At 41.1% G+C, this 25187-nt stretch overlaps 1 protein-coding gene across 5 annotated transcripts in view; it reads right to left on the reverse strand.

Annotated features, from left to right (window-relative positions):
* LOC111955125 (F-actin-uncapping protein LRRC16A) overlaps positions 1-13242 on the reverse strand; it is a 28912-nt gene extending 15670 nt beyond the window's left edge. For 4 of the 5 annotated variants that reach the window (XM_023975220.2, XM_023975218.2, XM_023975219.2 and 1 more), the window contains exons 1-13: positions 12880-13242; positions 11586-11683; positions 9199-9249; positions 4363-4422; positions 4151-4272; positions 3781-3878; positions 3622-3692; positions 3282-3355; positions 3096-3171; positions 1281-1369; positions 611-705; positions 303-389; positions 116-219 (exon numbers count right to left, since the gene is read on the reverse strand). In XM_023975220.2, the coding sequence (XP_023830988.1) occupies positions 116-219; positions 303-389; positions 611-705; positions 1281-1369; positions 3096-3171; positions 3282-3355; positions 3622-3692; positions 3781-3878; positions 4151-4272; positions 4363-4422; positions 9199-9249; positions 11586-11683; positions 12880-12919 (1065 nt within the window). In that variant the 5' untranslated portion in view covers positions 12920-13242. The other variant, XM_023975221.2, reaches the window with a different exon arrangement.
* Between the last annotated feature and the right edge of the window lie 11945 nt (positions 13243-25187).

The raw sequence follows: 25187 nt of genomic DNA on the forward strand, positions 1-25187 counted from the left end.
CCAATACAACACTGATCTAAGATCAGTTCTGGACTCCCTCCCCTTATGATTCAGAGTGGCGTGTTAGCTGATCCTAGATCTGTGCCTAGCAACTTCTACCAGGAGATGTACACACTGAGAGGTCGTCTCCTCGGAGTGAGTTCCCACAGAGGTCCAGGTGTGTGAGGGTAGTGGGGACAGCAGGGTTGGCACTCAGCCCCTGGGCAAGACTGTTAACCCCTGACAACACATACASAGGAAGTTCAGAGGAAATGACATAACACATGATATTTGTCCAGGAAATTGGTTATGAATTTCAATACCCTTTTGCGATATGGAGGTCTTTGAAAGGTTCAAATGCTTGAGACCCATTGGGAGTTTGGCTAGCTGTGCACTGAGAGCAGATACGCCTAGAAAAAAATAAAGTGCATTACAAACTTATGAACAGACTTAAACCTCTCATGAACTTGAAGCTTTGAGACACACGTTTGGCCATTGAGACGATCCATGCCAATGTAGGACAGAATACTAGAAAATAGAATTCTAGATCTGTGCAGTATCCTATATATCTAAAATCATTGAATATCACTGAATATCATTAAAAAAATGAAATTAGGGGAGTTTGTTGTACCCTTGTCCTCCAGGGAGTTGTTTGTGAYGTTGAGGGTGTGAAGTGCAGAGGCAGGGTTGCAGGTCAGAGCGTTGGCTAGCTTCTGCGCGAAATCACTGAAAATATCAAGAAAGGACAAGGCTCTATATAATCCAAAAACATTCCTCACCCCAGGACAACGGTGCCTATCTGGGAGAATAAAGAAAAACATGCTTAAGTGTCGGCATGAATTGCCTTAATCAGAGCCTATTGTTTGTTTGTCCAGTCAATAAATGGATCAGATTGACGCAGAAACAGAGAGCTCTTTATTCTCCCGGATAGTCACCAGTTGAAGTATCCAGGGGAAAGGAGTGTTTTGGGGATTTTCAATCCCCTCAGTCGAGCACCTGATTCCCCTTTTTCGTTTGGGCTGGGCTGAAGCTCAATTGGGTATACTTTTTCCCACAGCGCTACATAAGTTCTCAGGATTTTCTACATCAAGTATATTTCTGATAATAGTGAGTCATGGGTGTAACTAGTGTGTGAGCTTGCTCCCTTAGCTTCCTACTGAACAGCATGCATGGAAGGTGGCTGCGTTCGAGAGCGTGATTCATTCTGAAACTGTGTGTGTGCGTTTTGTTTGCACCAGCATCTGTGTGTGTGTTGGATAAAATAAAGCCAGTATAGCTTATTACCAGTGCTTAGTGCTCACCTTCTGAGACCTGCATTCTCTAAAACCAGCTCCTCTAAGCGACTGGAGCGGGCCACAACTCGCAGAATTTGTTCACACACATCTGTGGACTGCAAGCAAACACTTTAGTGTGAAAAGCAGCAAGCTCAGGCTTGTGTAAACACAGATGCATAACTTACTGTACAAAAATGTAAAACCTTTAATTAAATGCATAAACACACACAAGAACGCAAACACACACAATAACGCAAACACACACAATAACGCAAACACACACAAGGACACATTCACCAAAACACACACACACTGTGCGAGCAAACACACAAACACACACACCTCCTATGACTAAGTATCAGCAGCAGGTCACACCATCCCTGACTAATAAGCGCTTGTTGACATCTCATCCTCATGCCTCCTCTCTGCCTGCCACCACCAGAACACACACTCCTTTATACACACACAGCTGTCCTCTTCCTGCTGTGGACAGTGTGCCCTTTACAACGCGTGTTTAGCCACTCTCAGAGGATAGTGGAAGTTATATAATAAAGAATGGTTTCAATACAAAATAAGCACTTAATGAAAGTCTTACAATGCATTTTAACTGCATCCTAAATTAGTGCTGAGCTATTAGTGTTTGAGGTCATTTCGGTATGATTATTAAACATTTAGGGGTTTCGATTTCAATCATTTTTAAAAACATTAGACGCACTACAGTATGCTTTATGTCGGTTGAATGCTGTAACACAGAATAAAACAATTGATAAAAGTCCCATGATGGTAGTGACTGCCCATTATTGCTTATCACTTATTAACCATCATTTATCACTTTACTTTAATAAAATGTTTAATTTGTTGTGTATATTACATTTGTTTTATTTGATGACTTATTTAATTACAAGTCATCTCATTTCTATGCTGTCTGACAAAAATCCCTATTTTAGTAGTTCTTCAAAAATGAAAAAAAAAAAAATGCAACATGTAAAGTGTTGGTCACATGTTTCATGAGCTGAAATTAAAAGATTCACAACATTTTCAATACGCACCAAAAGCTGAGTTCTTTCATATTTTGTGCAAAATTTGTTTACATCCTTGTTAGTGAGCATTTCTCCTTTGCCAAGATAATCCATCCACCTGACAGGTGTGGCATATCAAGAAGCTGATTAAACAGCATGATCATTACACAGGTTGCACCATCTGCTGGAGATAATAAAAGGCCACTCCAAAATGTGCAGTTTTGCCACTTCTATGACTGCTGAATACAAACTATCAATCACTGAGATCATGTATTTTCCGGTAGAGATCCCTTTTGAAGCAACCATTTCTCTATTCTTCTGTTTCTTCTCCATGTCTACCCCATACTAACCTAACATAGCAGGCGTAAAAGAAACCCCAAACAACCCCTCACAGACCAGAGTAGTTAATTATGACGTTTTCTGTGCCAAACTATGTAGAATATTGGCCTGTTAAAAACTACAACTCCCTTCTACATCGCACAGTTCGGGCTTGATCTGATTTATCTCTAGAGAAACTTTTCAAAAAACCCAGAACAAAATGGAATTCAAATAATTGAACCGACGTTGGTCAATTAGTTAAAAAAAATTATAATAACCGAAARTTCAGTTAAATCGCCCAGCACTAATCATAATGCATATACCTACATTACAGGCTTAATGTAAAGTGTTACCACAATTAATTTAACTTCCACCTCTCTTCAAGAGTGGCATGATGCTCGTTTCTCCAATTTATTTACTTCGGTTGAACTGTAAGATMTTTTCCCTTCATAAGTGTAACAGAACATGGAAAATGGTCACCAGCAGAGTTCAGAATGAAATGTACCAGTTTGTAGTCCTTTGTGGAGAGCTTGGTGAACCATTGGTTATACTCTAGGACCACAATGATGGCCACCAAATCTCTGGAGGAGAAGTAAATAGCATTGATTATCAAAAACAGAATGGTATAAAAGACACGGTTGTTCACGCAATGTGTACATTTGACAGCAGTGAAATAAGGAAGTGAAGTTACCGGTTATCAAGATGTACAAAATCCTGCAGGTTCAGTTCTCTGGTGTCCTGGGTCTGATAGATTGTGTCCACATCCTGTTGGGCAACATGGAGAGACGTGACCAAGATGGGAATAACTCAAACAATGGCAAAATTTYCACTGATATAGCTAAAACAACCCAKAGGATGTAAAGCCAGGTCAGCATACATGTATTTCAAGAAAGACAATGTTAGAAACTTTATCACAGATGCCTATCTACATGAACAGGATATTCAGGCTACTGGACCTCCATAAACTGCCCCCGTTACACTATGATCAATTAGCAATATTAAATGAAACGGAAGGAGACAAATCTACTAACCCACTGCACCTCCTCTCTGAATGGCAGACCCAGCTGGTCACAGAGACACCAGTACATGTGGGAGAAACCACCTACGAGAGAATGAGGGAGGTGAATACAGAAAGTCAACTATGTTATAGTTGGGATTTTTGTGAAATATGTTCTATAATATAACGTTACCACATGGCCCTAGGTCTGTGGTGGCCTGGTCCTCCCAGAGAGACTGTAGGACGGCCGTCCTCTCAGGAGGCTTCAGGGTCAACTTCTTCATTGCCTTCCTTTCACAGTACAGGGGACACACCACAAACTGTCACTATCATGTCAGCCCAGAGGACAAAACACACACTGTCACTTTATCATGTCGGACATGAGTAAAGTGAGAGTGGGTGACAGTCTGACTGAGGAAGTGAATGAGCACACAAGCGAGTGAATGAGCACACAAGCGAGTGAATGAGTGACTCACTAATGTGAGTGCTTGTATGAGTAAAAGAATAATGAAGTGACAATAAAGAAAGTAACAAAAGAGAGTGACAAAGTAGAGGGGACCTACGCTGGGGAGAGGCCTGGACAGATTCTGTGTAGACAGCTCCCAATGTGGGCCACCACCTCATCCACATCCTCCACAGAGCCAAGCTTCAGGGACAGCTGGCCTCGGTCATACTCCAACAACAACTGTAGGGGGCGCAACACAGTCAACTGATACTGTCTGTAACATGTTTGGTTTCAACAGAGGTTTAATGTTTAAAGCCAGGACTATCTTACCTGAGTGGGCTTGTTACTAGTGATCCCCTCTATATCTAGGTAATTGAAGGTCTGTTCAATCTGAAACCACACAACAAAAATTTCACTATACTCTAAAAATTAAAAAGGTATGGAATCAAAATGTTGGAAAACATATTGATAAAATAAAAAACATGTGAGGCACACAAGGACATATGTCCACTTTCTCTTTCACAGCTATAAAGGCCAACACAGACAAAAACAGACACACATAAACAGGCACTGAGATACACAACATGACCAAAAGTATGTGGACATCTCATTCCAAAGTCATGGCCATTAATATGGAGTTGGTCCCCCCTCTGCTGCTATAACAGACTCCACTCTTCTGGGAAGGCTTTCCACTAGATGGAACAATGGAAGCAAGTCCCCGCAGCATTTAGCCAGAAGAGCATTACTGAGGTCGGGCACTGATGTCGGGTGATTAGGCCTGGCTCACAGTCAGTATTCAAATTCATCCCAAAGGGGTTCGATGGCCTTGAGGTCAGGGCTCTGTGCAGGCCAGTCACGTTCTTCTACACTGATCTCGACAAACCATTTCTGTATGTACCTCGGCTTTGTGCACGGGGGCATTGTCATGCTGAAACAGGAAKGGGCGTTCCCCAAGCTACAAAGTGGGAAGCACAGAATCGTCTAGAATGTATTTTATGCTGTAGCATTAAGATTTCCCTTCACTGGAACTAGGTGGCCTACTCCGAACCATGAAAAACAGCCCCAGACCATTATTTCTCCTCCACCAAACTTTACAGTTGGCACTATGCATTGGGGCAGATTCTCCTGGCATCGGCCAAACCCAGATTCGTCCGTCGGACTGCCAGATGGTGAAGCATGATTCATCCCTCCAGAGAACACGTTCCCACTGTTACAGAGTCCAATGGCAGCGAGCATTACACCACTCGAGCCATCGCCTGGCATTGCGATCTTAGGCTTGTGCGTGGCTGCTCGGCCWTGGAAACCCATTTCATGAAGCTCCCGACGAACAGTTCTTGTGCTGACGTTGCTTCCAGAGGCAGTTAGGAACTCATCCTAGGACGGTGTCAAGTTGAAAGTCACTGAGCACTTCAGTAAGACTATTCTACTGCCAGTGTTTGTCTATGGAGATTGCATGGCTGTGTGCTCAATTTTATACACGTCAGCAATGGGAGTGGATGAAATAGCCAAATCCACTCATTTGAATGTGTCCACATACTTTTGTATATATAGTGTAGATAGACTAACCCCCCCACCCACCCACACACACACACAACTGGCAGGATGACAGGGGAGAGAGAGAGTGGATGAAGTCAAACTAATCCAGAGCTGCTATCTTTCTGACACTAGAGGCCCACGCTGAAGGAGGAAAGAAAAATCTCCCCCTCCAGCTGTTAAATCCCTCCAATGTCTTTGCTCGGCACACAAAACTCCAAGGGCAAGATTTACTCCCAGGAACAACTGAGCCTCTGTCGTACACAGAGCGTATAATAATCCAAACACCATCATACAATGACTTCTTTCCAGGGTACAGGAAAACTAAATGCTAAAACTTTAGCCTGCAGCTATAATGCTTTATGTATAACTTGTAATAAGCATGTAGCCTAGTGTTACCAAAACTCACCTCCTCAGGGTTTCCAGAGGATATGAGTAGAAGACTAAAATAACCCGAAAGAGGAATTAGCATGAATACTTGTAAGGCTCTGCAAATAGTGTAACTTTTATTTTTTTTAAGTGCATGGGTTTTAATGACTAGCAATTGAAGTACAGTAGCTTCAGAAAGTATTCACACCCCTTGATTTTTTCCACATTTTGTTGTTACACTGCCTGAATTGAAAATTGATTACATTTAGATTTGTCAATGGCCTACATACACAATAATACCCCATCATTTTAAAGTGGAATGATGTTTTTAGAAATTGTTACAAATTAATTAAAAATGAAAAGCTGAAAAGTATTGAGTCAGTAAGTACTCAACCCTTTTGTTATGGCAAGCCTAAATAAGTTCAGGAGTAAACATTTGCTCAACTAGTCACATAAGATGCATGGAGTCACGGTGTGCAATAATAGTGTTTTACAAAAATGTTGAATGACTACATAATCTCTGTACCCCACACATACAGTTGATTGTAAGGTCCCTCAGTCAAGCAGTGAATTTCAAACACAGATTCAACCACAAAGACCAGGGAGCTTTTCCAATCCCTCAAAGAAGAGCACCTATTGGTAGATTGAAAAAAAAAAAAAAGACTATGGTGAAGTTATTAATTACACTTTGGATGGTGTATCAATACACCCAGTCTCAAAGATACAGGCGACCTTCCAAACTCAGTTGCCCGGGAGGAAGGAAACTGCTCCGGGATTCCACCATGAGGCTAATGATGACTTAYAAACAGTTAGTTTAAGAGCTGTGATAGGAGAAAACTGAGCATGGATCACAACATTGTAGCTACTCCACAATACTAACCTAATTGACATAGTGAAAAGAAAGATGTCTGTACAGCAGTGGTCTCCAAAACATTTCTACTTGATCGCAAAACATTTCTGTAAAAAACCTAATGATAAAGCCTTGCGTTCCCATATCTAGCGCTGCTGCCGGTAGGTGCACCCGATTCATATGCCCTGCACGCCAGATAGAAGAAGTGTTCCAATTTTTAACCATTTCATGTGTCTGAATGGTCTTTCCAGCTTGGCCCGGAGAGCAAATCAAGTGCACTATCAGCCTACCGCTGGCCAATCGGATGGCTCAGATTACTGTGTATGCAGTAACGTAGCAGGCGTAAAAGAAAGCTACAGCAAAGTTGAAGCTGTTCATCAGAGTAACAACATGAATTTGTGCATGAGGCAGAAATAAAGRGGGGGCGACTCGAGCTTCGCCATCAGCTGGAAGACGGTGTCCCTTTTTGGTCAGCGGGGGAAAGGGATCGACGGGACGTTGAGAGGCCCTCAGTCTGCTGCTCTCGCCCMCCGCTGAGACTGAACATCGGATGCAGGCGCCAGTAGCCCAGTAAAATAAAAAGCGAATTATTTAAATGCATATTCACTCAGCTGTGTCTTGCAAGTAATACAACAACTGATCTATTACCAGTGTGGTCATAGCCTACACCTAAATATATATGTTTTAAATGGCCTGAACAACAATGAATTGGCACGGCATGTCATGCAAAGCTAATATGCGGTGATAATGTATTGGTCCTATAGCCCACTGCACAAACCTCATTGCTACAGTACTGTTTTTAATAGGTTGCATAGGCTTACGCTTTTTAAGTCATGCTCAAAAAAAAAATCTGAGTGGTAGATCTTGGCTTGCATTTTGATCAGAAAGTGATCTTGACTCAGAAAAGGTTGGTGACCACTACCGTACAGAATACAAATAAATATGTGGCAAAAGAATTGACTTTATGTCCTGAATACAAAGTGTTATGTTTGAGTCAAATCCAACACTTCACTGAGTACCACTTCATATTTTCAYACATGGTGGTGGCTGCATCATGTTATGGGGTATGCTTGTCATCGACAAGGACTAGGGATTTTTTTAATGATAAAAATAAATGGAAGAGAGCTAAGCACAGGCAAAATCAAAGAGGAATCAAAGAGTCTGCTTTCCAACAGACACTGGGAGACAAATTCACCTTTCAGCAGGTCAAAAACAGTACTGCTTACCAAGATTACATGGAATGTTCCCGAGTGGCCTAGTTACAGTTTGGATTTAAACGGCTTGAAAATCTACGGCAAGACTTGAAAATGGCTGTCTAGTAATGATCAACAAGTAACTTGACAGAGCTTGAAGAATTTTTGTACAAAGCTCTTAGAGACTTACCCAGAAAGACTCACAGCTGTAATTGCTGCCAAAGGTGATTCTAACATGTATTGACTCAGGGGTTTGAATACTTATCTAATCAAAATAGTYTTTTATTTTTCATAAATTCTTTACAAATGTTAGAATTTTTCATCCACTTTCACATTACTGAGAATTTTGTGTAGATCATTGACAAAAAACTGTTTAAATCCCACTTTGCACACAACAAAATGTGGGAAAAGTCAAGGGGTGTGAATACTTTCTGAAGGCACTGTATTTGTAATTCACCACATTCATGAAATGCACAGTCCAAAGATTGCAGTGAAGAAGTTGCAGTTACTGGTATTCGTTAACCAGTACATTACCGCCTGGCACAAGTGAGCAGGTCCCACCATATGCCATGACATCTGATATGTTTACCCACAATGCAGCTGTGAACACAGCCTGTGGGAAAGAAAAACAGTCAATGCTTTCTGAAAAACCTAAAACCTTAAAAGGGAGAGAGAGTCAAAAAAGTTAAACAGAAATAGGGGAGAGATCTGCAGAGACTTGCTCCTTGGGCCAGCAACTGTACCAGAGGGAATTCCAGGAGTGCTCCTCCAAAACAAGCAGGAGCATGCTCGGAGATAGACTAACCAAACATTCCCAAGGAGYACCATCTGGGATGACTGGGGGCGGGAGGAAGACAGTCAGTCTAATTGAATTTCCTCAATTCATCCAGACAGAAGTCATCCCACTCACTCAAATCTCTACGTGTCGTAATGGAGTGAATTCCCTGTCTGTCATCATTACATAGTACATAAAAAAGGGAGTTGCAGCGATTTCAACTTCACAAGAACTTAATTGGGCTTGAGTAATATTGATGTTAACTCCCGTAGCACTATGCACAAATGTAGCACCATGCAGTACACTAGTAAACTAATGTTTAAGCTTCTGTGGGACGCAGCTATTTGAGACATAGGAAGATCAGGATATACAGTAACACACATTCAAACACTCAGTGTCTCACATGTGCATGTATGCAGTCTCACCTCGCACACACTTCTCCTTACCTTGGTGGGGACCCTTGCAGTAAGCAGAAAGACCCGATGGGATGCCAAAGCCTGTAAGAGAGCGAGACAGATCAGAGAGACGTAACGGAAGTCAACAACTGTACAACTAGAACTGGACAGAGTTACAGTACTAAGCCTTTCCACCAGCGGTTTGCAGCTGTTATTGTCTAGAAAAAATGTAAATATCAACTGTAGAGCCAAGTGAAAGAGACCTGGAGTTGGGACATATGTAAAGAACATGGTCTCGTTTTTACTATAGTTTCTGTGTGTTAAACCCTTTATTCTTAAAAACACTGGAGCAAACTCAATTGAAATCACACTGTGGTAGCTAACTCATTTCTAGAGACATGCAAAAGTATCTTGCTACAGGTGAATACACAGTTATAGTCAAAAGGAGAAAGAGAGAACTGTCTGTGGATCAGATAGCTGTGGTATGTGGGTTTTTGGAGTGAAGTCACTCAAGGCCAAATATGAGCATTGATAGTGGCTTAGTGAGCCAATGGCTGGGTGAAGCAYGAGACCCCGCCCCTCTCTGCTCTGGACAACCTGTTTCAGATTTGTATTTTATTTTCAAGTATCTCAGGTGTAAAAAGAGGGGGAGGGGTATTGCATGTTCACACACACACACTAATCATGCAGACACACACATACATTTCACAATCCCATAATAATTCTTACAGGTAAGACCCACTTTTCCATTGTGTCTTAAAAGATAAAAGACAGCTCAACCAAATGTTGACCACTGAGTTTGGCAGAAGAATTTACAGTCCCAATTCTAGCAAGGCCTAGGAATGTGCCAATGTGGTGGGCTATGTTAATCAGTGTCTGATGCGCTCAGTCAGTGTCCTGTGGGGAAGTGGTGTCAAGTCAAGACAGTGAACATACATGCCACCAAATTGTGGAACTTTACAAAGAAAATAAGCCCCCAGAGCCTACACCGTGTCCAATAGGCCCCCAGAGCCTACACCGTGTCCAATGGGCCCCCAGAGCCTACACCGTGTCCAATGGGCCCCCAGAACCTACAATGGGCCCATTTCACACTAAACTCTAAGGAAGAACAACTTTCTAGAAAATGATATGCCTTCAAATGTGAAAATGGTATAGAGTTTCATGAGTTGAGGATGCGTATTTAGAGTAACGAGTCAGTTATATCCTCATTATACTATGCGTTTAAAATCAGTTGCCAACATTTGTCCTTTTTATGAACTAAGAAACACATAGGCGTTTCAGAGTATCTCCCAAAGCTAGTCAGCTGCACATGTTCTACAATTAAAACAGAACCTTGTTTTTGTCTGTTAACTCGAGGGTGGTGCAGCAAACATTAGCATGCCAAGAGTGTCCAAGAAACTTAGTTTTTTAAATCCACACTTATACGTTGTCTGCTGAGTAACACACACTGGGGGTTTAGAGACATGCAGTTACATGAAACAAGATAGGCCCATATCCAATAGTAGGCCTACTCCCACACCACTTTATCCATTGTTCTTCCTCTTACACAATAATACAGAGACTAAGGGCTCAAATGTATTTTGAAAGTTGGGTCTGATGCTTTTCATGTCTTTGCTGGCCCACGGCTTAGAGGAAAGGGTTAAAGGATGATGAAGTTGCTAAGTATGAGGTGAGACTGAATAGTGTCTGTATACAGGGCTGTGTTCATAAGGGCATGCAATGGAAAACGTTTTACAACGGAAAATGAAAACGAGTGTTTCTTATTCTGTAAGTGTTCTTGGGTATTTTGAAAGGRGCAAATAAAATGTATTAGTCTGTTTTCTTCCATTCGATGCCTAATGAACACGGCCCAGGGCTTAGGGTTAAAGYAGATCAGCTTGCAACACCTTATAAAGAATTTTGTTTGGAAAGAGGCCGAAGCATCTCTGGTCTTCCTTAGGTTTGATGGAGGCAACTGATATTCCAGTTGAAACACAATACATTTTGGCGCTCTTTTGAAAGTGCTCTGAAGTTGCTAACAAAAATTTGACAGTTGTGGAGGTTCATCCTGTAACATTTAAAATGTAACATTTAACCATCAAAATCCAATATTCTGCATACAAAGTAACAAGAATATTACGCCGCAGACAAAATTCTTTCTCAGTCTGTCAAGTCCACAGAAAGTGGTGAGGTTGTGTTTCAAACGTTCTATGGTCAAACAGTCGACTGCAGGCCTGCTGTTATGTGAATGAGGCACAGGAACAAGGTTTTGCTGAGAAACATGTAAACCTTGAGAGAATGAGGAAAATTACAAACACTGGGGTGCTCAGAAAGACAAGTTGATGTTCTCCTACATAGAAGGGTTGTGTTGTGTCTACACATTTAACGCTACATTTAGAGAACTGCACAATGAGAAACCAATTATAATGGGGGCCTAGAATGCAGGCCTGATGTCTTACCAGAACTCGGTTCTCCAGTTTGTCACCTTTGACCTCCAGTTTCAACCTCTTCTTCAGGGTGAGCTTGATCTTCCTTCCCACGGCATCTCTCAGACTCTCTAGGAGGAACAATTGGAAGATTGATACGATCATGCTATCGTTTCCTCTACTGCATGTTCAGGGCTAGGCTTATTGGAGGCCTTTATAAAATCCAAAATAACTCATGCTTGGCCTGGGAAATCATGAATAACAGAAGCAGAAATGCTTTTTGATAGGAAAACAACCCAACTTAGGATTCACTTTGCCTGCATTGAGCAGTTTTTTAACAGTTGTATCAACAGTGGACCTAATGTCAGTTTCATAACCACTACACTCAAAAAGAAACTCATAAGTATTGAAAATACCACACAGTCCATAGACAGTGGGTTTCCCCCAGGCCATAGGGCAGTGGTAGGGAGGTTAGTAATTCAACATTGGTGCACTTTTTTCTCCCACATAATAGCAGTCAGAGTAATATTATTGCTTAATTTTGTACCAAACACAGCTTTAACCAGCATCAGCCTCTTACAGGTTTCATGATTCCGTTGTCAAATTTATATTAAGAGGGAAGCCAGATGCCAACCAGGAAACCAGCTGAGTGAGGGACTGATCTGRTTTGGTGAGGCACCTCAAATTTTTTGTAGTCTTGTTTTTCTTCAGGGAATCCTGGCAAGAGTGGGGGAAACTCTTGATTACATCACTCTCTGGACATGAGGTCATCAACTCAGATCAGAAAATTTACAGACAGGGAGATTTCCAAACATGTCCCAGACTGCCATTTTTGGACATCTATTTATGTATCCAGTTCTCTGAAAGGAATGTCTGAAAACAGTTTTTGCAGTTGTTTTCGTGATGGTTCCATAACTTGATCAGTGTCCATTCTCAAAAGAAAAATGTAACATTTTGAAAGAACTGTGAGGAAAACTGAGGAAGAAATCTCATATGGCTGTCTGGGCTTGTTGTATGTCCTGTGCTTTGCGTAGTATGACAATGGTTTATCCATACATTGGTCTATCCTAGAGGAGGCATGCGTCATGGTGTCATCACACTCTGGGGGAATTTCTCAAGAGAAGAGAAGAACAGCTCCAGTTCTTCTCTCCAACTGTGTGTACAAATGTATGTGGCAATCAGGTGGAGCTCGAAAACTTGAGAAACAGCTGACATATCATGTTTATCCCCCATAGTCGTTACGCAATTTAAAATGAACAATTTCAATGCAAGAGTAGTAACGTTCATTTTAGGCCAAATAAATTACATTACTGTTAAAGTTTCTTACCCAGTAGTTCGTTAGGAAAACCCGTATCTTCTTCAGACATGTTTAAGAATTAGGAGAGTTGTGTGGAGTTAAAAAAGCACAACGACAAAGARTTGTGCGACATGGATTAAAATGTAAAGTTATCCACCGATGAGTAGCCTAGTCCAGTTTCTTGAGTACCTGGGGTCGTTTTTGCTTACTTTCTCCATTCATCCTCGAGTGCGTCAGAGCAATGTACCTTTTGGAGCTCGAGAAACAAAATTAACGAATAAAATGACATGAGAAAATTGAAGACAACGTTATGCTTGGACTAGCCTACTCTGCGAGTCTGTTGCAAAAAATAATCACATACTTTCAGTCAACTCGTGAATGATCCCTCCCTCCTCAACAAAAGGTAGGCTACTCACCGAAGTCAAGTAGGGAAAATGTGACACCTGGTGGCAGGGCCGGCCCGCTCATTAGGCAGGAGGAGGCTGCCTATGACGGCAGATTGACGAGGGCGGCATTTTCTGAGCTAACTTACTGTCGAAGGCGCACCTCCAACAACACAAAACCTCACATAATGCTGCCCCAAAACAATGACAATTTCTCTCTCAACTATTGGCATATGGGCTTTTTAGGTGACTGCTGAMGCCGCCCTGTGATAAGCTTTGTCAAAGGCAGGGATGCAAAATATTTATATTGTCCATTCCCAGCGCGCCTCTCCAGGGTGCTGTTGGAGAGATGAATCGCTGCGGCACTCCACCAACATTATGTCAAAAAAAATCCTCCAACATAAATCATGTAGTAGAAATAGTATGTGGCCTTTTCTGTAGCCTACAAGCTGGATATAAAATGTAAGACAGTGTAATGAGATGGAAAGTTTTTACATCGTGCATGTTTCTCCGATCAAATAGCCTAACCTAAATGGCGCCCAATCAAATTAAAAATGCGCCGACATGTTAACAAACCAAATATCCTAAAAACAGGACAGGTCAAAGTAAAATGGACAATATGGAATGGACAATCAGGCTACACCTGCTATCCAGGAGTTTAATCCAGTGGGATAAATTGTCATGATCAGTATTTCAAATTTGTATCCTGATCATAACGAAAAATAAAATGCTTCTGCATTTCCCGCTGTGTAAATGCATTGCAAATAGGCTCAGGATAACTCCTGATAAAYTTGGGTAGCTGATATTCTGAGTTTAAATAGACAAATGTATTAGACTACACTGGGCGCTGCTCTATGTGACTCCCAATCACAGCCAGATGTGATACAGCCTGGAATCAAACCAGGGACTGTAGTGATGCCTCTTGCACTGAGATGCAGTGCCTTAGACCACTGCACAACTCGGGAGCCCACATGGATGGGCATTCATAAAATTACATTTCAGGTGACACTATAGGCTATACTTCAGTAAGCACGGGACGACGCTGACGCCTTTTGGACATCTTTTTTTGGTGCAGATGTGGCCGATGTGAAATGGCTAGCTAGTTAGCGGTGGTGCGCGCTAATAGTGTTTCAATCGGTGACGTCACTCGCTCTGAGACCTAGAAGTAGTTGTTCCCCTTGCTCTGCAATGACCGTGGCTTTTGTGGCGCGATGGGTAGTGATGCTTCGTGAGTGACTGTGGTTGATGTGTGCAGAGGGTCCCTGGTTCGAGGCGAGGAGAGGGACGGAAGCTATACTGTTACACATGTTTAGTTCAGATATTGACCAGTCTGGACCAGCCTTGATTTGGCCAAAACATATGTCTAGAAATGATATAGTTTCAACTTTAATTCAAGAGCCTAAAATGAACCTGATTTCAACGTCTGGAAAATAAGTATTTTAGACGTCTTTTCAACGTCATTTTGCTTACTGGGACTTCTTGTAGGGGCAGCATTTTTTGTTGTTGTCTAGCCTAGGGTGGCAGAATGGCCAGGTCCTGCCTGGTGGCATTATGCAACATCTTTCTGACTCTGTGCAGGTAAAGAACCTCCAAAGAGTAGGCCTAGGCTACCATAAGTACAGCAAAGTCGTTACAGTAGGTTAATACAACTGCTGAACAACTACTTCAACAACTTCAATTAATGGTTTCCTAAGTTTAGTTATTAAGCAGGTAATAATTCTCAAAACACAATATGTATATCATATGCAGCCAACATTTTAATGCGTCTTCGAAGTTGTAGGCTACAGTTGCTGACTATAGCTAAACAGAACGTTTGCCTCTTGGAGTGCTTTGAGCCAAAACTATTATAACCATACAACATTCAAGACAAATTTTTGACATAAGTAAATACAGTAAATACACTTCCATAGTGTATCTAAAGGAAGGTCCTTGGGGGATTCCATGCCAGCGTAGCCCGAATATATATTTTTTATATCTGTCAATTCTCACATAGAAACTTCATTAGGAGGAAGGATGTTTGACATGCTTTTTACCTTTGTATCACAAACCATTTTTGAGAAAAACATGATAAACGCTGACCCTCAACATTCCTTGTTCACCAATGACTGCATGGCCGCGCATGACTTTAACACCATCATTAAGTTTACTGACAACACGACGGTGGTAGGCCTGATCACTGACGACGATGAGGCAGCCTATAGGGAGGAAGTCAGTGACCTGGCAGTGTGGTGCTAGGACAACAACCTCTCCCTCAACGTCAGCAAGACAACGGAGCTGATCGTAGACTATAGAAAACAGAGGGGCGTGCATGCCCCCATCCACATTTATGCGGATGTAGTGGAGTGGGTTGAGAGCTTTAAGTGCCTCGGTGTCCACATCACAAGCGGTACCGACGAACCAAGTATGGAACCAGCAGGACCCTGAACAGCTTCTACCCCCAAGCCATAAGACTGCTAAATAGTTAACCAGAAAGCWACCCGGACTATCTGCATTGACCCTTTTTGCAATAACTKTTTTGGCTCATCACWTACGCTGCTACTGTTTATTATCTATCCTGTTGCCTAGTCACTTTACCACTACCTATATATACATACAGTATCTACCTGAATTACAGTGGCAAGAAAAAGTATGTGAACCCTTCGGAATTACCTGGATTTCTGCATAAATTCGTCATAAAATTTGATCTGATCTTCATCTAAGTCACAACAATAGACAAACATAGTGTGCTTAAACTAATTATTGTATTTTTCTTGTTTATATTGAATACGTCATTTAAACATTCACAGTGTAAGTTGGAAAAAGTATGTGAACCCCAAGGCTAATGACTTCTCCAAAAGCTAATTGGAGTCAGGAGTCAGTTAACCTGGAATCCAATCAATGAGATGAGATTGGAGCTGTTGGTTAGAGCTGCCTTGTCCTATAAAAAACACTAACAAAATTAGAGTTTGCTATTCACAAGAAGCATTGCCTGATGTGAACCATGCCTCGAACAAAAGAGATCTCAGAAGACCTAAGATTAAGAATTGTTGACTTGCATAAAGCTAGAAAGGGTTACAAAAGTATCTCTAAAAGCCTTGATGTTCATCAGTAAGACAAATTGCCTATAAATGGAGAAAGTTCAGCACTGTTGCTACTCTCCTTAGCAGTGGCCGTCCTGCAAAGATGACTGCAGGAGCACAGCGCAGAAGGCTCAATGAGGTTAAGAAGAATCCTAGGGTGTCAGRTAAAGACTTACAGAAATCTCTGGAACAAGCTAACATCTCCGTTGACGAGTCTACAATACGTAAAACACTAAACAAGAATGGTGTTCATGGGAGGACACAATGGAAGAAGCCACGGCTGTCCAAAACAAACATTGCTGCATGTCTGAAGTTTGCAAAAGTGCTCCTGGATGTTCCACAGCACTACTTGCAAAATATTCTGTGGACAGATGAAACTACAGTTTTTTAATTATTTAACCAGGCAGGTCAGTTAAGAACAAATTCTTATTTACAATGACGGCCTAGGAACAGTGGGTTAAGTGCCTTGTTCAGGGGCAGAACGACAGATTTTTACCTTGTCAGCTCTGGGATTCAATCTAGCAACCTTTCAGTTACTGGCCCAACGCTCTAACCACTAGGCTACCTGCCACCCCAGTTGAGTTGTTTGGAAGGAACACACAACACTATGTGTGGAGAAAAAAAGGCACAGCACACCAACATCAAAACCTCATCCCAACTGTAAAGTATGGTGGAGGGAGCATCATGGTTTGGGGCTGCTTTTCTGCCTCAGGGCCTGAACAGCTTGCTATCATTGACAGAAAAATGTATTCCCAAGTTTATCAAGATATTTTGCAGGAGAATGTTAGGCTGTCTGTCCGCCAATTGAAGCTCAACAGAAGTTGGGTGATGCAACAGGACAAAGACCCAAAACACAGAACTAAATCAACAACAGAATGGCTTCAACAGAAGAAAATACGCCTTCTGGAGTGGGCCAGACAGAGTCCTGACCTCAACCCGATTGAGATGCTGTGGTGTGACCTCAAGAGAGCGGTTCACACCAGACATCCCAATAATATAACTGAACTGAAACAGTTTTGTAAAGAGGAATGGTCCAAAATTCCTCCTGACCGTTGTGCAGGTCTGATCTGTAACTACAGAAAACGTTTGGTTGAGATTATTGCTGCCAAAGGATGGTCAACCAGTTATTAAATCAAGGGTTGACATACTTTTCCCACCCTGCACTGTGAATGTTTACATGGTGTGTTCAATAAAGATATGAAAACATTTAATTGTTTGTGTGTTATTAGTTTAAGCACACTGTGTTTGTCTATTGTTGTGACCTAGATGAAGGCCATATCTAAATTTRATGATCAATTTATMRAGAAATCCAGGTATTTCCAAAGGGTTCACATACTTTTTCTTGCCACTGTACAGTACCTTGTACTCCTGCACATCGACTCGGTACTGGTACCATGTGTATATAGCCAAGTTAACATTACTCATTGTGTATTTATGCCTTGTGTACATTTTTTCTATGATTWCTCTTTTTTTCTCRRTGCGTTGTTGGGAAGGCCACACAGGTTAGCATTTCACTGTTAGTCTACACCTGTTGCTTATGAAGCATGTAACAAATAACATTTGATTTTGATTCATGTAAGTGGCCATTTTAGGCCCTTTTTAGACTTACAATGCATTCTGAAAGTATTCAGACCAGTTGACTTTTTCCACATTTTGTTATGTTACAGCTTTAAATCCGAAGAACACAGTGGCCTCCATCATTCTTAAATGGAAGAAGTTTGGAACCACCAAGACTCTTCCTAGAGCTGGCCAAACTTAGCAATCAGGGGAGAAGGGCCTTGGTAAGAGAGGTGACCAAGAACCCGATGGCCACTCTGACAGAGCTCCAGTGTTCCTCTGTGGAGATGGGAGAACCTTCCAGAAGGACAAACATCTCTGCAGCACTTCACCAATCAGGCCTTTATGGTAGAGGGGCCAGACGGAAGCCACTCCTCAGTAAAAAGGCACATGACAGCCCACTAGGAGTTTGCCAAAAGGCACCTAAAGGACTCTCAGACCATGAGAAACAAGATTCTCTGGTCTGATGAAACCAAGATTGAACTCTTTGGCCTGAATGCCAAGCATCCCGCCTGGAGGAAACCTGGCACCATCTCTATGGTGAAGCATGGTTGTGGCAGCATCATGTTGAGGGGATGTTTTTCAGCGGCAGGGACTTGGAGACCAGTCAGGGTCGAGGGAAAGATGAACAGAGCAAAGTACAGAAAAATCTTTGATAAAAAGATGCGCTCAGGATGCTCAGGACCTCAGACAGTGGCGAAGGTTCACCTTCTAACAGGACAATGACCCTAAGCACACAGCCAAGATAAGGTAGGAGTGGCTTCGGGACAAGGCTCTGAATGTCCTTGAGTGGCCCAGCCAGAGCCTAGACTTGAACCTGATCAAACATCTCTGGAGACCTGAAAATAGCTGTGCAGTGACACTCCCCTTCCAACCTGACAGAGCTTGAGAGGATCTGCAGAGAAGAATGGGAGAAACTCACCAAATACAGGTGTGTCAAGCTTGTAGCGTCATACACAAGAAGACTCAAGACTGTAATCGCTGCCTAAGGCGCTTCAACAGAGTACTGAGTAAAGGGTCTGAATACTTATGTAAATATGGTATACCAATTTTTTATTATACATTTGAAATAAATTCTAAAAAATAAAAGATACTAATATTAATATCTCAAAAGTACCCTTTTTAATGTTGTTCAATTTAAGACATATTGTTTGTAACAATATCTCTAGAAGTACATCACATTTCCAGAGTGGGCTCTCTGCTAATTCTGAAGTATACATTATATGAGCACCACCAACWCAGTGAATCGAAAAATGTTTTCAAAGGGAACTCCCTCTGCTGGTGATTTGCTGAATGTGCACTCCTAAAGGAAAGCTGTGATTGGTTAATTACCTATATTTCAATTTCTATGTATACAATGGGTCATATCATTAAAAGTACCAGAGAGCCCACTCTGGAAATGTTATGTGTTTGAAGAGTATATTGTTACAAACAATATATAAAAAAAATAAGGAAAACCTAAAAGGGTAACTCCATATTTGAGAGAAAACTATAAGAAGTAAAATGACACCAAGATGTCTGAATCATCTACAGTTCACAGATAATAGCAGATCTAAAAGGGCCTAAAATGGACACTTTCATCATGATTTTCTTAAAAAATGGTTTGTGATGCAAATGTAAAAAGCATGTCAAACATCCTTTCTCACAAAGAAGTTACTATGTTAGAATTGCCCCCCGCAYTTTTTTTTTCGACACTTTGTTCATATTCATAAAGGGAAGTGAACGAGGGCAGAAGGGAGGGAGGAAGCAATTTGCCTTTGCTGGGACAAGCAAGCGCTTCCTTGCTTTGTACAACGTTTTACTATTTTCACCCCTTTGACTGTCTTGTGCTTCCACACTCAAATAGGTCATTTGATTGTTGTTCATTTTGTGGCCACAAGATGGCAACAGATCCTTATAGTGTTTTAAGATAATAAAATTTCACTGCAGTCAATTTCCTGGCAATCCCCCCAAAAGCCATACATGAGTCTCAGCATTTAGGAGTATTTAATATAGAGATATTTTTTACTTAGCGAGGCAAGTCAGTAAAAAAAAATTCTTACTCACGATGACGGCCTACACCGGCCGATGCCAATTGTGCGCCACCCTATGGGATTCCCAATCACACCCGGTTGTGATACAGCCTGGATTCGAACTAGGGTGTCTGTAGTGGCGCCTCTAGCGCTGAGATGCAGTGCCTTAGACTGCTGCACCACTCGGGAGACCAAAAGTGCAATGACACAGTGGGTCTCATTACAACATTCTTGATACTTTCTGGTGCGCTAATGAACAACTCTGTAGATTTGATGACAGGAGGCCCATTTGGTTTGAAGAATTACAGTGAATTTGAAGTTTACTTTGTAGTCTCTTAATAATTAACATCATTAGGCACATGGCCTTTCCTGGTCTGGTTTTAATGAACAACTCTCTGGAACAGACAGTGGTTGGATTCAGCACATAGAAGTGAAGCTATCCTGTGCTTTTTCCCAGAAAATACTTTCCTTTGTTGACCACCAAAATGAACAGTCATTACAATGGTATTTGACATGGCAAACGTTGCTGGTTAAGATACAATGTTCTTTAATTTTTTTTATATGTGGGTAAGTTTATGTGTAGCAGCCTACGCTTGAACTAAAGTGACCAAGTCAGCCTTGACTCAAAGACATCGCTCAGGACCATGATGACGTACATAAACAGTAGCAGTGCGTGGGTAAAATTACTGAGGAAGCCAAGCCTGGGAAAAAAAGCCATATTACAACCTATGTGTTGTGATAATTGTGTTGTTTGCTCTATAACCTATTAGTTCATATACCTTGCGACTGTGATATATAGGCCTAAATCTGAGACAATAAGAAGACACAGTGGCAGAATAGAAATCCTTGCTCGCTAGCCTAATTTCTTTTCATGGGCAACTTTAGCCATTTAACATTCGCCTTCTACATCTAGCTACATATTGAACTTCCATTCCCTCAGGCCAGGGGCACAATGTTAGATCAGAATGGCCGTTATACTCACTGGCCAGTACTGAGAATTAAGTAAAACCACATGTCCAAATCCCTATTTCTATCCATGGTTAATTTAGGAAAGAGACTATTTTAGCCAGCTAGCCACCAGAGGACAACAACACAATGAGACGCAACATTTCAAGTTGTTTCTGTCAATGACGTAATTCTCTTGATGCGATGTGATAGGGGAGAATCCAAACTGGCTTCCCTTAACACATTTTTTGGTACGCCAGGACCATTCACAGTTGAGTTCACTCAGTTTAGCATGTCAGAATATTTTTTATATTTTACTCTGCTAATATTAGAAGAGAGCATGTATTTTTTTTAAACGTGAAGACGAAAAGTTTTATACAATAAATGAATGTTCAGCGCCTCATATTGACCTAGATATGGCACCCAGGCCTCTGACTTACTGACAGAGTCAATCAATACTGAAGTGAACGAACATATAAATTATTATAAATGACTATGAGTCCGTCTCCTTGACATACAAGGTGTTTGTAATATGATGTAATACTTTTTGGACTGAGAGCCATATACAGTGCCTTCAGAAATTATTCATAGCGTTGACTTATTCCACATTTGTTGTGTTACATCCTGAATTCAAAATATATATTTTTTATATTCTCACCCATCTACACGCAATAGCCCATAATGACAAAGTGAAAACGTGTATTTTTTGGTGCAAATGTATTGAAAATGAAATACAGAAATATGTCATTTACATAAGTATTCACACCCATGAGTCAATACTTTCTAGGTGCACCTTTGGTAGCGATTACAGCTGTGAGTCTTTCTGGGTAAGTCTCTAATCCACACCTGGATTGTGCAACAACTGCTCATTATTCTTTTCAAAATTCTTTAAGCTGTCAAATTGGTATTTGATCATTGCTAGACAACCATTTTCAGGTCTTTCCATAGATGTTCAAGTAGATTTAAGTCAAAACTGTAACTCGGCCACTCAGGWACATTCACTGTCTTCTCGGTAAGCAAATCCAGTGTAGATTTGGCCTTGTGTTTTAGGTTTTTCTCCTACTGAAAGGTGAATTAATGTCCCAGTGTCTGGTGGAAAGCAGACTGAACCAGGTTTTCCCCTAGGATTTAGCCTGTGCTTAGCTACATTCTGTTTATTGTGTATCCTGAAAAACTTCCCAGTCCTTAACGATACCGATAGCATACCGATAACATGATGCAGCCACTACTATGCTTGAAAATATGGAGAGTGGTACTCAGTATTGTGTTGTATTGGATTTACCCCAAACGTAACACTTTGTATTCAGGACAAAAAGTGAATTACTTTGCCACATTATTTGCAGTATTACTTTAGTGCCTTGTTGCAAACAGGGTGCATGTTTTGGAATATTTTTTATTCTGTACAGGCTTTCTTCTAGTCACTCTGTCAATTGGGTTAGTATTGTATCCAGTTTTTTGAAGCAAACCACTTGATTTCGTCCCTACGTTATTTCGGCATCAAACATGTCACCCTCCCTAGGAGAGGGGGTGACCTCGACAATTTATTGTTAAAACGAGAGGCTGCCTGGATCTCTAATTTAAAGACCCTTGCTCCCTTCGGTCTCAACGTAGACTTTGATCTGAAGCCATTCTTGTGATTATTGTGATTTTGCCATTGTAAATGTTTGTAGGCCAATGTAGCCAAGTTGTGTCTATGATCGTATGCTATCCATTCATGTTTTTGGTATGTTATTAAAAAAAAATTATATCTGAGAATTAACCAATGATATCAGACCATGATTACAGACACCTGTGTCTGTCCTTTGACACTATATAAACTAGTCACACCGCAGTGTTTGTCATTATATCCTGATGAAGACAGGTTGTCTGTCAAAACGTTGGATATTAGGTTATTAAATTATTGCATCTGAGCTCCTAGAGTGTGCGGCTTTCCTTGAACTTTTCTAGTATTGTGGAGTAACTACAATGTTGTTGATCCATCCTCAGTTTTCTCCTATCACAGCCATTAAGCTCTGTAACTGTTTTCAAGTTACCACTGGCCACATGGTGACATCCCTGAGCGGTTTCCTTCCTCTTCGGCAACTGAGTTAGGAAGGATGTCTGTATCTTTGTAGTGACTGGGTGTATTGATACACCATCCAAAATGTAATTAATAACTTCACCATGTTCAAAGGGATTTTCAATGTCTTACCTATCTACATAATTGTATGTGTGGGGTACAGGGATGAGGTAGTCATTCAAAAATCACGTTAAACATTATTATTGTACACAGAGTGAGTCCATGCAACTTATTATGTGACTTGTTTAGCAAATTTTACTCCTGAACTTATTTAAGCTTGCCATAACAAAGGAGTTTAATACTTATTATGTCATGCCTGCTCCCGCTCTTTCTCCCCCTGGCGCTCGAGGATCCCCAGCATTACGCACACCTGCCTTCCCCCCCGTCACGCGCATCAGAGATCATTGGACTCACGTGGACTGAATTACTTGTGTCATTACCTTCCCTATATCTGTCTGTTCCCAAGCTCTGTTCCCTGCTTCGGGATTAATTGTCTCATGTCCGTTTTACCCGTGTTCCGACGCTGTTCCTGTCTTGTTTCCTTGTCTGTTCCCGAATAAATGTCTGACTCCCCGTACCTGCTTCTCCTGTCCGGCATCYGCCGTTACATATTAGCTCAAGACATTTCAGCTTTTCATTTTTAATTCATTTGTAAAAAGTTCGAAAAACATAATTCCGCTTCAACATTATGGGGTATTGTGTGTAGGCCAGTGACCAAAAATCTAAACTTTATCCATTTTAAATTCAGGCTGTAACACGAAACAATGTGGAACAATTCAAGGGGTGTGAATACTTTCAGAATGCACTGTATCTCTAGGGCGTTGGTTGGTTGAATAGCCATTGACATAAGCATACGCAACAGTCAAATCAGATGGGATAATTTTAGCCCATATGATTTTTCTATTCAAATTGGCACAATACACCAGTCTGTAGTACTGTACACAACTGAGTGACTCTATTTCCTGCTAGGCCAAGGTGGTCTTGAATTTCTCAAAGATCATTGACCACCAGATTGTAGGATCAGACAATCAATTCACATGCAGAATAACACTTTTTTCAATATTATTCTGTTTAGTACAGCATCTTCAAATTGAGAAACTCAAGATGGTAAAAACACTGAGTTTTAAATAGTTTTATAGAATTTCTACATAAGCAAAGCCAAGCAAAGCATGCTATTTGCTTAGAAGGTTATGGTTTGTGCTTTGTATGGGCTGCAGGTGAGTTGATACTGTATTTAGATCACATTGGCATAATGTACTGTTTATTATGGTGCTTTCTATATTGGAGTTGACATCTAGTCAGTATGTCGCTCTACTCAGCACGTACCTCTAGTCAAATTTCCTTTTATAAAGTAATTTGCATAGACTGAATGAGCTGTCAGTTATGCGCTGAGAAACCAGACAACCCCATTCAGGGAAAAAGCTTTCGTGACAGCAGCATGCATGTCATACTGTACTATCTGTGTACATATAGTGAAAACATCCTCATCATATGTTTACAAAACAAATGTATGGTAGGCTATGTGCTGTGTCTGTTTTCAGAACTAGAACTACACATAGCTGATAAAACAAAATTGCACAAGGCTATGTAATAGCTACATTAACAAAATGCAAAATAGAACACTGCATGATACACTTGTGTGTTTCTTTCTGGACACACACTTTGCAGCACTTTAAGGCACTCAGTATGGAGTCAATTCCATATCAGTGCAGCCAATTCTTGGAGTGAAACTCAATTTTAGGAACAGACAAATAAATGAATGAATATCCTCATAAAAAGTGACCCTTTCATTTACTGAAACTAAATATAATCAACCCCAACCCTGTAGGGCGCCATTCATTTTACATGCCTAAATTATAACCCATATTAAAGTGTTTTTCTTCAAAAGGTATTGATGTGGGATCTAAACATCAAACTGAGAAATCTAGACATCAAACTGAGGAATGCTGCTATTGGGAAAGGAATGGTTTCCACCTTATACAAGCTGGTTGGCCTCTTCCCCAAACAGCAACATCCCTACTCAGTTATGTTGGGAACAGGAAATTGGGAACAGGACATGGGTGTATCTCTCACCACAGTTCAGTGGGATGGGATGCAATATGTAAAAACACAACTTTGTAATGTATACAATTATTCAAATGAAGGTCTTGCACAGGGCTTATATCAAATCAAATTGTATTCGTCACAGGCACCGAATTCAACAGGTGTAGACCTAACAATGAAATGCTTACTTACAAGCCCCTAACCAACAATGCTGCAGTTTAAAAAAAAAATATATATATATATATATACACTACCGGTCAAAAGTTTTAGAACACCTACT

Source organism: Salvelinus sp. IW2-2015, linkage group LG30 (genome assembly GCF_002910315.2).
Source record: "Salvelinus sp. IW2-2015 linkage group LG30, ASM291031v2, whole genome shotgun sequence".
NCBI classification, from domain to species: Eukaryota; Metazoa; Chordata; class Actinopteri; order Salmoniformes; family Salmonidae; genus Salvelinus; species Salvelinus sp. IW2-2015.